This window comes from Hyla sarda, unplaced genomic scaffold, assembly GCF_029499605.1.
Source record: "Hyla sarda isolate aHylSar1 unplaced genomic scaffold, aHylSar1.hap1 scaffold_1760, whole genome shotgun sequence".
NCBI lineage: Eukaryota > Metazoa > Chordata > Amphibia > Anura > Hylidae > Hyla > Hyla sarda.
In genome coordinates, this window is record NW_026608404.1 from 36397 (window position 1) to 53484 (window position 17088).

The 17088-nt window shown below is 44.2% G+C and overlaps 1 protein-coding gene and 1 long non-coding RNA gene across 10 annotated transcripts; one reads left to right on the plus strand and one right to left on the minus strand.

Moving 5' to 3' along the window:
* Positions 1-462: 462 nt before the first annotated feature.
* Positions 463-14731, plus strand: LOC130313386 (uncharacterized). Of its 6 annotated transcripts, none has more exons than XR_008861316.1 (7): positions 463-477; positions 6982-7066; positions 9267-9373; positions 13849-13889; positions 13984-14050; positions 14151-14315; positions 14418-14731. It is a non-coding gene; the product is annotated as an uncharacterized LOC130313386 (long non-coding RNA). The 6 variants fall into 6 exon arrangements; XR_008861315.1 differs by lacking the exon at positions 463-477 and adding an exon at positions 5871-5907; XR_008861317.1 differs by lacking the exons at positions 463-477; positions 13849-13889 and adding an exon at positions 5871-5907.
* LOC130313384 (uncharacterized) lies at positions 6303-15851 on the minus strand. 4 transcript variants are annotated; one of them, XM_056552647.1, is made up of 3 exons: positions 15748-15810; positions 8340-9350; positions 6303-7223 (listed from the first exon to the last, which is right to left on the minus strand). In XM_056552647.1, the coding sequence occupies exons 2-3, from the start codon at positions 9328-9330 to the stop codon at positions 6379-6381; spliced, it is 1836 nt and encodes a 611-aa protein (XP_056408622.1). In that variant the 5' UTR covers positions 9331-9350; positions 15748-15810; the 3' UTR covers positions 6303-6378. The 4 variants fall into 4 exon arrangements, with proteins under 4 accessions (XP_056408622.1, XP_056408620.1, XP_056408619.1 ...); XM_056552645.1 differs by having other exon boundaries at positions 6303-9350; positions 15798-15851; XM_056552644.1 differs by having other exon boundaries at positions 6303-9350.
* Positions 15852-17088: the final 1237 nt, after the last annotated feature.

Genomic DNA, 17088 nt, shown 5'->3' on the forward strand with positions numbered 1-17088 from the left:
ATAAGTAGCTGATCGTGGGTGGTCCCCCTGCAATACCTGGGATGAGACCCGTCGCTCAGTGAGAAGCGCGCGCTGCAGACGTCAAATCTCAATTTCCCTGGACCCCCTTCCTTCATGTCCACCACAGACGCCCCCAGACTGCTGTCTCTTACAGAGTTTTATGCCCAGAAATGGTTGGCTACTCACTTTGTCAGTAGATTCTCATCCTAAATATGAAGACAATCGGGGAAATGTACCTGTGGAGAGGAAATGTTGTCCAGTTGCTCTTCGCAACCAATCAGATCACTTCTTTTATTTTTCAGAGGTCTTCTCAAGAATGAAAGAAGCAATCTGATTGGTTGCTATGGACAACCTGATGAAAACATATATTTTTTCTATAACAACTACAGTACTACAACTCCCATTGTAGTGTGTCTGTTCAACCTGTGCCTCCTCCAACCCTGCCCCTTAGGGGGGCACAGACGGACCACACTGGGGGTTGTAGTTCTTTCATTTTTACAGTTCCCCTATAACTCTGCAGCTATGGTAGAAGTATGAGGCTCAGCCTTAGAGTCAGTGTATCTGGCTGCTCCAGTGTTCTTCTATTTTACAGCCTGGACCCTGTTCTCCTCCACACTGGTCCCCGTGGTCCGGTCAGATGGTTCTGGACTGGGGCTGAACGGTTGCTTGAGGGATTTAGTGGCAGATTTTTTTGGGACTTCAGTTGTTGGATGACCTCTCTTTTCAGTGGCTGCTGATATTGGTAGTGCAGAATTTACAGGTGTTACGTAAAAGGGGTACTCCGGGGGAAAACATTTTTTTATTTTATTTTTTTAAATCAACTGGTGCAAGAAAGTTAAACAGATTTGTAAATTACTTCTTAAAAATCTTAATCCTTACAGTACTTATCAGCTGCCGTATGCTATAGAGGAAGTTGTATAGTTCTTTTCGGTCTGACTACAGTGCTCTCTGTGAGTAGGAGCAAATCTCCATAGTAAACTTCTCCTAGTCCGGACAGTTCCTGACATGGACAGAGGTGTCAGCAGAGAGCACTGTGGTCAGACTGGAAAGAAATCCAAAAAGAAAATAACTTCCTCTGTAGAATACAATTAAACACAAAAAGGATAAACTGCACCAAATAGGTATATATTGTACTCTGTTTTTCATGATATGTACTAGGTGCAAGGGGTCTATAAGTCGTAAATCAGTATAGCTCCATAAACTATTTTATACAAAGAAAGAGAAAAAACTCAAACAAAGAGCAATTGCTACTGATAAATATGCAAAATTTTATTATTATATCCAAAATGTTAAAAAGCGTCACACATATGTGACTAATTTCAATAAGGATAAAATACCAGGTGTGTATGTATAAAGCAATACAAAATGAGATGTCTCAGATACAACCAGAAAACACGTAGGTGGATCAGGTACAGTAGAAGTAAAAATCACAATGGATGTATATATAGTGAGGTCAGCAAATGATGCAATATGGCTCCTATTCAAAAAGAAGTAACCAGGGATCCAGAAAGGGCCCCAGTAGTAATGAGAAGCTAACTGCTATATCACATGATTGGTATAGAGAATGGGCCCAAAGTATAACAATAATGATTAGTGAAAAAAACCTCACTTACCCATAATGGAAGCCTGTAACCACCGTCCCAACGTGCGTTTCGTCACCCGACTTTCTCAAGGGACGCTACCCGACTATGTATGTGGCTCCCTTTTATACTGTGTTTGTTATGGATATTGTGCGCCGATTTGTGCCGTGCGGCGCATGCGCAGGGTCCCGACCCGGATGGAATCGGCGCTCACCGCCGCGTCACAGCCAATACCCGCAGGTCACGAAAGCATCACTTCCGGACCTGCGCGCACGGCCTATTGACGCCCGGGGAGTCCGTGCCAGGAAAAGGGCCCCGCGCATGCGCACAATCAGAAATCGGCGCCTTGCATTAGAAATTGCACAAAGTCAATAGACAATATGTATATAACCCTGTCTGCACCTATACTTAGCAATATAACCAAACGAGCCTTATGACATCAATATCCTGACATCAATATAGCCTCACATAGCAACTAGTGTTGAGCGGCATAGGCCATATTCGAATTCGCGAATATTCGCGAATATATGGACGAATATTCGTCATATATTCGCGAATATTCGCATATTCGTTATAGTCTCGTTTTATTTTCGCATATGCGAATATTCACATATGCGAAAATTAGCATATGTGAAATATCAGCAAATACAAAACGAATGCACGCGAAACTTCGCATATGCGAAAATTAGCATATGCGAATTTTCGTATATGCGAATTTTCGTACGCCAGTCTCACACAGTAGTATTACAGCCTTCTTTACACCACACAAGCTGGAAGCAGAGAGGGGTGATCACTGTGATGTGTACTGTGAAGAAAAAAAAAAAAAAACGAATATTCGTAATTACGAATATATAGCGCTATATTCGCGAAATTCGCGAATTCGCGAATATGCGATATTCGCGAATAATATTCGAATTGCGAATATTCGCGAGCAACACTAATAGCAACCAATAACATGCGTCATGATATACATATAGACGAATGTACTTATAATGACAAACAGCAACTCATAAGGTATAGATGGGAAAATAATTACAGCGTTAATTTAAATGATGAATAAAGGTGCTCAATCTATATGCACTTATTGGTTATAGGCCCCTGCATATAGCCACACGTGGTTGCTATTTAAAAGTGTATACACTTGGGGAATTAGCATAATAATAATAAAAAGCATCAAGTGTAAATGGAGTGTACTCATTACCATGATCATAACAGTAAGTGTGATATATGAAAGATTAAGAATTAAAAATTATTGGTAAAGTGTATGAGAATAGATAAAAAATACTAAAATAAGTAAATAATAAAAAATCGATATAGTGAATATATATATGGAATATATATGTATACAAATAAATATATACATTTTGTGAAGTTAAAGTGACACTGGTGATGGTGTGTAAATAGTGATAATAATAATAATGTGACCCTCAATTTAATATACCGTATATACTCGAGTATAGGCCGAGTTTTTCAGCACGATTTTTCGTGCTGAAAACACCCCCCTCGGCTTATACTCGAGTGAACTCCCCCACCCGCAGTGGTCTTCAACCTGCGGACCTCCAGAGGTTTCAAAACTACAACTCCCAGCAAGCCCGGGCAGCCATCGGCTGTCCGGGCTTGCTGGGAGTTGTAGTTTTGAAACCTCCGGAGGTCCGCAGGTTGAAGACCACTGCGGCCTTCAACATCATCCAGCCCCCTCTCACCCCCTTTAGTTCTGAGTACTCACCTCCGCTCGGCGCTGGTCCGGTCCTGCAGGGCTGTCCGGTAAGGAGGTGGTCCGGTGAGGAGGTGGTCCGGGCTGCTATCTTCACCGGGGAGGCCTCTTCAAAGCGCTTCCGGCCCGGCCTCAGAATAGTCACGTTGCCTTGACAACGACGCAGATACGTCGCTGTCAAGGCAACGGCTCTATTCCGGGCCGGAAGCGCGGAGAAGAGGCGCCCCCGGTGAAGATAGCAGCCCGGACCACCTCCTCACCGGACCACCTCCTTACCGGACAGCCCTGCAGGACCGGACCAGCGCCGAGCGGAGGTGAGTACTCAGAACTAAAGGGGGTGAGAGGGGGCTGGATGATGTTGAAGGCCGCAGTGGTCTTCAACCTGCGGACCTCCGGAGGTTTCAAAACTACAACTCCCAGCAAGCCCGGACAGCCGATGGCTGCCCGGGCTTGCTGGGAGTTGTAGTTTTGAAACCTCTGGAGGTCCGCATGTTGAAGGCCGCAGTGGTCTTCAACCTGCGGACCTCCGGAGGTTTCAAAACTACAACTCCCAGCAAGCCCGGACAGCCGATGGCTGCCCGGGCTTGCTGGGAGTTGTAGTTTTGAAACCTCTGGAGGTCCGCATGTTGAAGACCACTGAGGGCGAATGATGAGAAGAGGATAATGAAGGGGGGGGGGGGTGTGGGGATGATGAAGGGGGGTGGGGATGATGAAGGGGGGGGGTGTGGGATGATTACAAGGGGATGATGAAGGGGGGATGTGTGGGATGATAAGGGGATGTGTGGGATGATGACAAGGGGATGATGAAGGGGGGATGTGTGGGATGATGACAAGGGGATGATGAAGGGGGGATGTGTGGGATAAGGGGATGTGTGGGATGATGACAAGGGGATGATGAAGGGGGGATGTGTGGGATAAGGGGATGTGTGGGATGATGACAAGGGGATGATGAAGGGGGGATGTGTGGGATGATGACAAGGGGATGATGAAGGGGGGATGTGTGGGATGATAAGGGGATGTGTGGGATGATGACAAGGGGATGATGAAGGGGGGATGTGTGGGATGATGACAAGGGGATGATGAGGATGTTAATGACGGGTCTGGATGATGACAGGGGGGGATGAGGTATTTCCCACCCTAGGCTTATACTCGAGTCAATAACTTTTCCTGGGATTTTGGGTTGAAATTAGGGGTCTCGGCTTATACTCGGGTCGGCTTATACTCGAGTATATACGGTAAAAATAATTGTGAATAAATAAAAATAATATTAGGACCATCTTAGGGATGGTAACAACTAAAAAGTGTGAAATAATAACAAAAAGTGAGGAGTGTACTTAAAAACAAACAAATTATTCCTGTAAATAAAGTGACAATGAAAGTAGCCATGTATGGTGTAGCAGGGAATTATTCAATAACCTATATAGTAACAGCATGTACACTGTATATCAAAGGCGCTAATTATATTGCATAAATACAAAGTATCTCCTAGTAGCTATATAGGTATATTCCTCAATTAGTATATAGATAAGTCAAAAGATAGATATCAAAAAATAATAAACAATGTTAGCAAAATCATAATAACAACTAGAATAGCATTATATAATAATACTATTTATTGGCTTCATCTTTCACCAACGTATAGTGCTTCATGAAGTAGGTGCATCAGCTGTTGTGCGAGGTATAAAGGGAGCTGACTGATGTTACTGGAAAAAATTCCCAACTGTTAAAATCTTAGAAAAAGAAAAGATAGCATTAAAATCAAGGCAAATATTGGTACAGAGACAAGAGGATCCTACAAAAATGGTGCAAAACTAAGTTGTTCGTTTAAACCATTGGGCACCATTGTGCCCAATTTAACTATCCATCTGGCTTCTTTTTGAGCCAGGAGTTTTTTATAGTTGCCCCCTCTGATGTTCATATTCAATCTTTCTATCCCTTTAATTTTCAAGGTCATTGGATCTGAATTATGGGATACCTTAACCTCCTGAGCGGTAATCCCGAGCGTGACTCGGGGTTAATTTTCCCTGCCAGGATCGGTAACCCCGAGTCACGCTCGGGGTAGAATTACAGAGTTCCCGGCCGGGCTGCACGATATATCGCAAAAGCAATGCGATATAGCGATGCGGCCCCCGGGAAAACATGCGATTATCTGCTCTGGTCGGCTCCCGTTGCGGGGGCCGGCCAGAGCAGATAATGAAAAATACTAAAAGTCAGTGTTTCCCTACCAGGGGGCCTCCAGCTGTTGCAAAACTACAACTCTCAGCATGCCCGAACAGCCAAAGGCTGTCCGGGCATGCTGGGAGTAGTAGTTTCACAACAGCTGGAGGCCCCCTGTTAGAAAAACACTGAGCTAAGTGTAAAAGAAAGAAGTAGTAAAATAAAAAAACCTTTTGCTCACCTAGTCCCGGTCCCTGCAGATGCCGTTCCCCTCCGTGCGGTCCGGGGTGTCCTCTCTTCACTATTCATCTTCTAGGACCTTTCACTTTTCAGCCAATCACAGGCCGCAGTGGTGTAAAGCCTGTGATTGGCTGAAGGGGAAAGGACTTGTTCTGCAGTAAATACACTAGGTTTGAAATCTGCCGGCAAACCTAGTGTATTCTGCTGCAGAACAAGGTGACAAGGGGGGATGAATGTGACAAAGGGGGGGGGGATGTGACAGGAGGGGGGGGGGGGGATGTGACATGAAGGGGGGAAATGTGACAGGGGGGGGAATGTGACAGGGGGGGAATGTGACAAGGGGGGGAATGTGACAGGGGGGGATGTGACAGGGGGGGATGTGACAAGGGGGGGGGGAATGTGACATGAAGGGGGGATGTGACAAGGGGGGGGGGATGTGACAGGGGGAGGGGAATGTAACATGAAGGGGGAGAATGTGACAAGGGGGGGAATGTGACAAGGGGGAAGAATGTGACAAGGAGGGGGAAGAATGTGACAAGGGGGGGAAGAATGTGACAAGGAGGGGGGAGAATGTGACAAGGAGGGGGGAGAATGTTTCGGGGGATGTGACAAGGGAGAGGGGGAATGTGACAAGGGAGGGGGAATGTGACAGGGGAGATGTGAAATGGACGAAGGGAGATGTGAAATTCAGTTAAAAAAATTGTACCGCTTTTGGTACAAATTTCCAGACAGAATCATACCGCCAGGGAGGTTAAAGTGCCTAGGGAGCGTTTTCAGATGCGTAACATCATCCTCTTCTTTTGTTGCCAGTATATCTCGTACATGTTCCCTTGTTCTTATACGTAATTCTCTGGACGTAAGTCTAATATAAATTTTTGAACAGCCACATGTGGCATAATAGATCACAAAGGTACTGGTGCACGAGATATACTGGCGAATTTGATAGCGACGAGAACCATCTGCAGACAGGAAATCTGTGGCTCGCTGTATGTTTGTACAGGCTCGGCAGGAGCCACAGGGATAACATCCAACTCTGGGTCCTTTTGACCCAAAAAGATTGGGGGTATTAGCTATATAGTGACTTCTAACCAACATGTCGCGTAAGTTGCGACTACGTCTAGCTGTCATTTGGACCCGGGGGGGTAAAGTCGCTGCCACTAAAGAATCTGTCTGTAAGATAGCCCAATTTTTTTGAATACAAGATCTCATTTGTTCCCACCTACAATTATATGTAGAGATAAATCTCACATTGTCACTTTGTTTATTTGTGACCTTTTTCCTACCTTGTAGGAGGTCCTCTCTATGTACATGTTGAGCTTTCTGATAGGCCTTTTTGAGAGATCGTCTGCTGTAACCACGCTGGAGGAAACGTTCCGTAAGTATTGCACTTTGTTTCTTGAAATCATCATCCGAGGAGCAAATTCTACGTATTCTCAGGAATTGTCCTGTTGGTATGGCTTTGATAGTTGATGGAGTGTGTGAGGAGGCTGCATGCAAAAGAAGGTTGGTGGCAGTGGGCTTACGGTATACGTCTGTTGACAGAGAACCATGGGTGTTACATTTTATAAGTATATCCAAAAATTCTATGCATTCTCTACTTGTCTTATAGGTAAGTTTCACATTGATATTGTTAGTGTTGAGTATTGTCATGAAGTCCTTCAATTGGGAAGCCGACCCCTGCCAAACGAAGAGAATATCATCGATATATCTAATCCAGCACTGCACATGGGAGCCCGCCTCCGCCCCTCCGCACTGAAACAAACCCCTCTCCCAGTACCCTAGGAAGAGGTTTGCGTACGAAGGGGCGCAGGCGGCCCCCATGGCAGTGCCGCGTTTCTGAAGGTAAAATTGGTTTTTAAACGTAAAGAAATTATGAGTTAAAACAAACTCCAATAATTCGAGGATTAATTGGCAGGTGTCGGCATCCCACGGACCAGAGTCTAGATAAAATTTGATAGCCCTCAAGCCGTCCACATGGTCTATGCATGTATAAAGACTCTCTACATCTGCAGTTACCAGACACATATCTGGTTCCAAGGAGATTCCATCAATCCGTGCCAGGGCTCCCGTCGTGTCTTTGATGAAAGAGGGTAAACATTCTACTAGCGGTTGTAAATAGTAGTCAATAAATTTACATATAGGATCGCATATACCATCAATGCCTGACACGATCGGGCGCCCCGGAGGATTGAGGGGATCCTTGTGTATTTTAGGAATTATATAAAAGGTAGGGGTTTGAGGATATGGTAACATCAAACCACTATGTGTTTTTTTGTCAATGATGCCGGATTTGAAAGCCGAATCAAGTATCTGGCCAAGCCTTATAGAGAACTGGGTAATGGGGTTAGAGGTTAATTTAGCATATGTGTCCTTATCCTTTAATTGTCTGAATACCTCACGTTCATATTTACTGATGGGCCACACTACCACGTTTCCCCCCTTATCTGCTGGTTTAAATACTACATCTTTCAATTCCATAAGTTCATTTAAAGCTCCTCTCTGTTTTTTGGTTAGATTGTCCTGGACAACTATGGATGATATCTGTTTGAGGTCCTCACTTGACGCTTTAGTGAAGACCTCGATGGCTGGACATAATGACAAGGGAGGAAACGTGGTAGATTTCGTAGGCACTACGTATGATGGCTTACCTTGTTCTCCCCCCTGCTCTGCCAGAAGCTCCTCCAAAATTTGGATCGCTTCTCTTTCCTCTGGGGTAGAAAGTAATTGATCCCTCTTTGCATGCAGTCTCCTCAATAGTAATTTGCATGAAAATAAATTTAGGTCCTTTAAAGCTGTAAAATAATCAAAACTATTAGTTGGTGAGAAATTAAGACCTTTACTTAGTATGTACTGTTGCTCCTCGGAGAGAATATGGGTAGAAAGGTTAATTAGCTCATTATTTTTTGTTTTTTTGCCCCTTGTGGTTGGTGGGGACATTTTCCTTTTTTCCCTGCGTAGTTCAGCAGCCCGATGTTGGGGGTTATGTTGTCTGTAGTTGGTTTTGACTCTAGGTCTTATATCCACAGAACTCTGTGACTCGTCAGTTGACGACAGAGAGACAACAGATGATGATCTTGACCTCAGTGGTATTTGTGTTCTATCTCTAACTTGTCGCCATCTATATACTCTATTTAGTTGTACATCCATGTTATCTCTTTGATATTTTTTCTTTTTCATGGCACTAATTTCAGTTTCCCATTTGAGATATTGTTGTTCTAATTCGATGTTAACTTTCTCTAATTCAGCCGAAGATAGGTTCTTTTTAATGTCGTTTTGGAGTACTTCTATTTCTTTCTCCAAGTCATTCAATGAGGATGAGTTAGCGAGTACCAGGAGTTTCATGAACCCTCTAGAGCATTTGTTGGCATGTTCCTCCCATTTGTTCTTAAAGATCGGGTCATCCACTGGGTAGGACGGGAACACCTGGACTCTCAGTCCTCGAGGGATAATACCTTTAGAAAGATAGTTCTCTAGAAAATTTTTGTTCCACCATAATTTCGTTCTCTTATACAGCAGGTTTTTCAACTTTATAATTTGTTTTTGTACATTCTGACCATTTGCGTTTAAAATCACAGGGTTGTCACTGAACACCTCATTAATCTGAGTGAGCCACACCAACTCACGTGCTTTAAAATCCATCTCTGACCCAACTTTTTCAGCTGTGGAAACCACAGAATAAAAGGTAATTAAACACAAAAAGGATAAACTGCACCAAATAGGTATATATTGTACTCTGTTTTTCATGATATGTACTAGGTGCAAGGGGTCTATAAGTCGTAAATCAGTATAGCTCCATAAACTATTTTATACAAAGAAAGAGAAAAAACTCAAACAAAGAGCAATTGCTACTGATAAATATGCAACATTTTATTATTATATCCAAAATGTTAAAAAGCGTCACACATATGTGACTAATTTCAATAAGGATAAAATACCAGGTGTGTATGTATAAAGCAATACAAAATGAGATGTCTCAGATACAACCAGAAAACACGTAGGTGGATCAGGTACAGTAGAAGTAAAAATCACAATGGATGTATATATAGTGAGGTCAGCAAATTATGTAATATGGCTCCTATTCAAAAAGAAGTAACAGGGGTCCAGAAAGGGCCCCAGTAGTAATGAGAAGCTAACTGCTATATCACATGATTGGTATAGAGAATGGGCCCAAAGTATAACAATAATGATTGGTGAAAAAAACCTCACTTACCCATAATGGAAGCCTGTAACCACCGTCCCAACGTACGTTTCGTCACCCGACGTCCACTTACCCGTCACTTGCTTCTGAAGAGGACGGCTCCCGGGATGGTATGGAAGCCGGTAAGTTGATCTGGAGGGCTACAGTCTGAGACTGTGGTCTCTAACTGTAGCCCTCCAGATGTTGCAAAACTACAACTCCCAGCATGCCCAGACAGCTGGAGGCACACTGGTTGGAAAATACTGAGTTAGGTAACAGAACCTAACTGAAGGTTTTCCAACCAGTGTGCCTCTATACAGTGGTCTCTAAACTATATCCCTCCAGATCTTGCAAAACTACAACTCCTAGTATGCCCACATAGCTGTTTGTTGTCTGGGCATGCTGGGAGTTGTAGTTTTGCAACATCTAGAGGTCCACAGTTTGGAGATCACTGTGCAGTGATTTAAAAACTGTAGCTCTCCAGATGTTGCAAAACTGCAATTCCCAGCATGCCCAGAAAGCAAACAGCTGTCTCGGCATGCTGGGAATTGTAGTTGGGTATCTCAAGCTGTTGCATAACTACATCTCCCAGCATGCCCTTCGGTGATTAGTACATTCTGGGAGTTGTAGTTTTGCAACAGCTGGAGGCACACTGGTTGGAAAATACTGAGTTAGGTAACAGAACCTAACTGAAGGTTTTCCAACCAGTGTGCCTCCAGCTGTTGCAAAAGTACAACTCCCAGCATGCACGGTCTGTCAGTACATGCTGGGAGTTGTAGTTTTGAAACAGCTGGAGGTTTGCCCCCCATGTGAATGTACAGGGTACATTCACACGGAAAGGTTTACAGTAAATTTCCTGGTTCAAGTTTGGGCTGCGGCAAATTTTTCCCTGCAGTGCAAACTCCTAGCGGGAAATTCACCGTAGCACGCCAGTGTGAATGTACCCTAAAAACACTACAACACACTACACTAATACATAATAAAGGGTAAAACACTACATATACACCCCTTACACTGCCCCCCCCCCCCCAATAAAAAATGTAAAACGTCTTGTACGGCAAGGTTTCCAAAACGGAGCCTCCAGCTGTTGCAAAACAACAACTCCCAGCATTTCTGGACAGCCACTGACTGTCCAGGCATGCTGGGAGTTTAGCAACAGCTGGAGGCACCCTGTTTGGGAATCACTGGCGTAGAATACCCCTATGTCCACCCCTGTGCAATCCCTAATTTAGTCCTCAAATGCGCATGGCGCTCTCTCACTTCGGAGCCCTGTCGTATTTCAAGGAAACAGTTTAGGGCCACATATGGGGTATCTCCGTACTCGGGAGAAATTGCACTACAAATTTTGGGGGTCTTTTTTTCCTTTTACCGCTTGTGAAAGGGAAAAGTTGGGGGCTACACCAGCCTGTTAGTGTAAAAAAAAAAAAAAAATTTACACTAACATGCTGGTGTTGCCCCATACTTTTTATTTCCACAAGCGGTAAAAGGAAAATAAGACCCCCAAAAGTTGTAACGCAATTTCTCCTGAGTACGGAAATACCCCAGATGTGAGCGTAAAATGCTCTGCGGGCTCACAACAAGGCTCAGGAATGAGAGCGCACCATGTACATTTGAGGCCTAAATTGGTGATTTGCACAGGGGTGGCTGATTGTACAGCGGTTCTGACAAACGCAAAAAAAGAAATACCCACATGTGACCCTATTTTGGAAACTACACCCCTCACCGAACTTGACAAGGGGTATAATGAGCCTGAACACCCAACAGGTGTTTGACGAATTTTCATTAAAGTTGGATGGGAAAATGAAAAAATATATATTTTTTCACTAAAATGCTGGTGTTACCCTAAATTTTTCATTTTCACAAGAGAAAATAGGAAAAAAAGCCCCCCCCCCCCAAATTTGTAACCCCATCTCTTCTGAGAAAGAACATACCCCATATGTGAATTTAAAGTGCTCTGCGGGCTAACTACAATGCTCAGAAGAGAAGGAGCGCCATTGGGATTTTGTAGAGAAAATTTGTTCGGAATTGAAGGCCATATGTGTTTACAAAGCCCCCATAGTGCCAGAACAATGGACCCACGACACATGTGACCCCATTTTGGAAACTACACCCCTCACATAATGTAATAATGGGGACATTGAGAATTTACGCCCCACAGGTGTCTGACAGATTTTTGGAACAGTGGTCCGTAAAAATGAAAAATTAAATTTTTCATTTGAACAGCCCACTGTTCCAAAGATCTGTGGGGTGTAAATACTCACTGCACCCCTTATTAAATTCTGTGAGGGGTGTAGTTTCCAAAATGGGGTCACATGTGGGGGGGTCCACTGGTCTGGCACCACGGGGGGTTTGTAAACGCACATGGCCCTGACCATTCCAAACTAATTCACTTTCCAAAAGCTCAATGGCGCTCCTCCTCTTCTGAGCATTGTAGTTCACCAGAACTTTCACAGAAAGAAAGCCGTTCACTGCGGCATCTTGGTCATTAGATCGGTCAGCCTGGTCCCAGCCGGAGTGGTTGTGGTGCAAAACTGTGCAGCTAGGAAAAAACCGCCAGTAAGTGCCCGCTGCATTCACCAGCACAGAAAGCCATATATGCCAGCGGAAAGCCGCCACATAAATGCTGCACGTGCTGTATGCTGCAACTATGCAAATATATCTAGCACAGCCTGCAGCCTGTTCACACCTATTGTGAAAACATTCATTTCAGCTGGGATTACACTTGGCGTGTTTGTCATAAAAAACACCATGCTCGCTGCGGGCACATGTTAGGTTGGAATCAATAGGGTAATATGAAACACCAGACACTAATGGGGGTTTCTTCATCCTTTTATGGTGTTTTTAGGCCATCAAATCTGTGGGATGCCGAGAGCATGTTTTTTTTTTTTTTTGGGGGGGGGGGGGGTATTTTCTCACAATTTTTTTTTATAGAAATCCTTCAGTCAAATGATGAAAGAATCACATGACTTGTAATGAGAAAAGCCAGAGGGAAAAAAAACACCAAAGAAAAAACACTTCCTATAATAATAATAATAATGATGATGATGATGATGATAATAATAATACACATTGGGACAGATGTATGAAAACCTGTGCAGAGGTCAAGTGGACCAGTTGCCCATAGCAACCAATCAGATCGCTTCTTTCACTTTTCAGAGGCCTTTTTAAAAAAGAAAGAAACTACCTGATTGGTTGCTATGGGCAACTGGTCCAGTTTCCTCATCCCTGGTTTTGATAAATCTCTAAGACAACCCCTCCCCCTCCCCCCCCCCCCCCCCCACCCCAGTGCTTTTAGCAAAAATAACACAAAGATAACTGAGAAAAGAAATGAGGGGGAAGATTTTGATGTTTGTTTGTTTTTTGCAAAAAGAAAAAAAAACATCAAACAAGAAATGTGTTTGTTCCTAGGCTTAGGCTGTGATTAAAAACAACATATAAATGGTGTTTTTCAAAGCCCACATTGCTTTATTTCTGGTGCCTTTCCCCCCCTTTCGACAGACGTCTGTCCAGCTATTGCAAAGCTACAACTCCCAGCATGCCCTGACAGCCGAAGGCTGAGAGTTGTAGTTTTGCAACAGGTGGGCAGCCACAGGGGATCGGTGTTGCAGTATGTCAATCTAGGGCCATGGTGTCTGATCTGGAACTGGCAGCAGGAGCCACGACCACTTTAAATCAATGGCTGCTGGGACGTCTGACTAGTGACATCCTTCGCTCCAGACCGCAACGTCAGGGACGTCACTCGTCAGACGTCCCGGCGGCCAGCGCTGCTCATTGAGCCTACCGGAGTAGCATTGATCTATGTAAGAAACCTATGGGCCCAGGCTGTTGGGGCCACCAAATGATATTACATATACAGAATGTCTGGTTAGGAGAAACAAATATAACGCACCCACAGGGAGTGGCGCCATTTTAATAAAAATTGTCAAAAACCTTAGATAACAGTCATACAGAATATATTAGAAAGCTTTTTTGATTTTCAGCCAATCAGAGAGCAGCACTACTGAAATAGAACTCCCAGGAGGTAACAGCGTGTCACACATGTGATGTCATAACCATTGTCCACCAAAGGGCAGCACTGAGCAGAAATAACACTGCTCCTGTTCATTCTCCATCAGTGAGGGGCCGGTGCTGGACACTGTGTAGGGACGCGGGAATGCAAAGTCATACACATGACTGTGACTGGTAAGTGTTACATTGTTGTGTCCAAAAGATCTTTAGTGCAGTTCCATGTGTATTTCTATGATAAACATGTAAATAAGTTATCTTTTTTTTCTTATCTTAGATGCACTATCTCCAGGACATGGAGTAGCATTTCCGGACCTACAGCAAGACGTTGGATGAAGGCATAGCCCCAGAAATAACACTGGTCCTGTTCATCAGTGAGGGGCCGGTGCTGGACACTGTGTAGGGACACGGGAATGCAAAGTCATGCACATGACTGTGACTGGTAAGTGTTACATTGTTTTGTCCAAAAGGTCTTTATTGCAGTTCCATGTGTATTTCTATGATAAACATGTAAATAATCTATCTTTTTTGTCCCCTATCTTAGATGCACTATTTCCAGGACATGGAGTAGCATTTCGGGACCTACAGCAAGACGTTGGATGAAGGCACAGGCCTAGGAATCATGCACATACACAGAAACATTTGCCCAAATTCTAGAGGTAACCTCCTTTAGTATGCCCAGAGGAAGGGCCATACAGTAGCCATGGATTCCCTACAGGTTTCCTCCCCTCTGGAGGTTTTTCCTGTCCTGAGTATTAGTTACTGTACGCTCTTTGTGAGTGATGGGAGGTTAAAAAAAATCCCCTACACAAACATTTTAATAAATAATAAATAAAGTTCCCCTTTTTTTAAACTGTTCTTTGACTTGTTCGACTCATTTATTTATTTCTGTGTGTGAAAATAGAGTTAGCAAAACATGGATGACCAAAGTTGCTCTCCTGCACGATCTGCATAATGCGGTGCGGAGAGAGGCAACTGGTGCTGGGTGGTGCAGTTTATGAGGCAAACGTAGAACACCCAGCAAGTTCCATGCACAAGCCTTTTTCTGATGAATGGGACTCATGCAGGGAACTTGCTAGGGGTCATACGGTTGCAAAGGATCAACTTTTGGGTACATGAACTGTCCCTTAAAGGGGTACTCCGCCTCTAGATATCTTATCCCCTATGTAAAGGATAGGGGATAAGATGTCTGATCAAGGGGATCCTGCTGCTGGGACCCCAGCAATCTCCATGCAGCAACCAAAATTCTAAATAGTATGTTTAGATCACTGGTTCCTGTGGTGGGATTCGTGACATCATGCCACACCTTCTTGTGACATCACACCACCTCCCATAGACATAAATGGAAAGGGCGTGGCGGGAGGTCACGACCCGCACCACGAGAACCCAGAGTTCTAAATATATTATTTGGAACGCCGGGTGCTGCATGAAGATTGCGGGGGTCCCAGTGATCAGTCATCTTTTGTCCTATCCTTAAGGTAGGGGATAAGATATCTAGGGGCGGAGTACCACTTTAAGGAATTAGAGAGTGTAGGCATGCCTTACAAGCAGGTAGAAAAAGAACAGCTGGGAGAAATGACAGGACACAAAGCAATGTTTGGCTGGGACTGATTTTGGGTGTGTTCTGGCCAATTAAAGGAGAACTATGGCAAAAATTAACTTATCCCCTATCCATGGGTTATGGGATAAGTAGCTGATCGTGGGGGGTCCCCCTGCAATACCTGGGATGAGACCCGTCGCTCAGTGAGAAGTGCTCGCTGCAGACGTCAAATCTCAATTTCCCTGGACCCCCCCCTTCCTTCATGTCCACCACAGACGCCCCCAGACTGCTGTCTCTTACAGAGTTTTATGCCCAGAAATGGTTGGCTACTCACTTTGTCAGTAGATTCTCATCCTAAATATGAAGACAATCGGGGAAATGTACCTGTGGAGAGGAAATGTTGTCCAGTTGCTCTTAGCAACCAATCAGATCACTTCTTTTATTTTTCAGAGGTCTTCTCAAGAATGAAAGAAGCAATCTGATTGGTTGCTATGGGCAACCTGATGAAAACATTTTTTTTTCTTTAACAACTACAGTACTACAACTCCCATTGTAGTGTGTCTGTTCAACCTGTGCCTCCTCCAACCCTGACACTTAGGGGGGCACAGACTGGCCACACTGGGGGTTGTAGTACTTTCATTTTTACAGTTCCCCTATAACTCTGCAGCTTCGGTAGAAGTATGAGGCTCAGCCTTAGAGTCAGTGTATCTGGCTGCTCCGGTGTTCTTCTATTTTACAGCCTGGACCCTTGACTAGGGAATATTATAGCTGCTAAAACCTACCATCCACCAACCCCCAAAAGCCCCCTTTGTAACGAGGAATCCCTTACCTTAAACATGACAGACACAGTGTTGGTGGTAACAAGGCCACAGCAGCCCCTTTATTAAATATCAAACAATAAAACATTGTAAGGCAACCTTGTATGAACATCATACATAACATTGAATAAAACATTCTTTTTTTTTTCAAAGTAAAGTTTTATTAAGGTTTTCAACATACAAGGTAAAATGAAAATTACAACATGAGAAGTGTCTACACTGGTCAGGCAACAAAGCCCACATGGCTCAAGTAAACAAGGAGTTTGGGTCACTCAGCGAAGTTAAACATTACAGCAGTCCGAGCCTCACATCATAAATGAACTGCAGAGAACAGAGGTTGTGAGTAGCTAACAGGATTCAGAACTACGTATAAATTCGATAACTATAGCGAAAATTCAAACATCGCCAGTAGTGAAGCAGCGAACCAGGGCAGACAAAGGAAACACAATAGCGGTAGAGGGAACTGGAAGATAGGAGAGGAGGGAGAGAGAGGAAAAGATACAGGGGGGGATAGAGGAAGGAGGGGGGGGGGTGTAGAAGAATCGAAGAGGGGGAGATAGGATGCAGCAGACTTAGTGTAATATGGCAGAGAGTCTTACCTGTTCGGACTGAACCTCTCCACCTGTCTAAGCAGTAAACAGCAACTGTGGGTGAGCTATTGCGGAGTTGGACAGAGGGGGATGAGCGTGCGTGGTGACAGATCCAGGTTATCATCAGTGAACTCCTGAGAGGCAACATAGGATAGCCAAGGCGACCAAACAGCATGGTATTTATCGAACTGTCGGGTAGAGTCTGCCCGGAGTTCTTCCATCCTACAAGTATAGGTAACTTCTCTCAGCCATGAGGAGTAGGTCGGG

What these genes read in the sequence shown, in the direction of transcription:
- LOC130313384 (XM_056552645.1), bottom strand. Translation starts at nt 9,330, where the DNA reads ATGGATTTTAAAGCACGTGAGTTGGTGTGGCTCACTCAGATTAATGAG.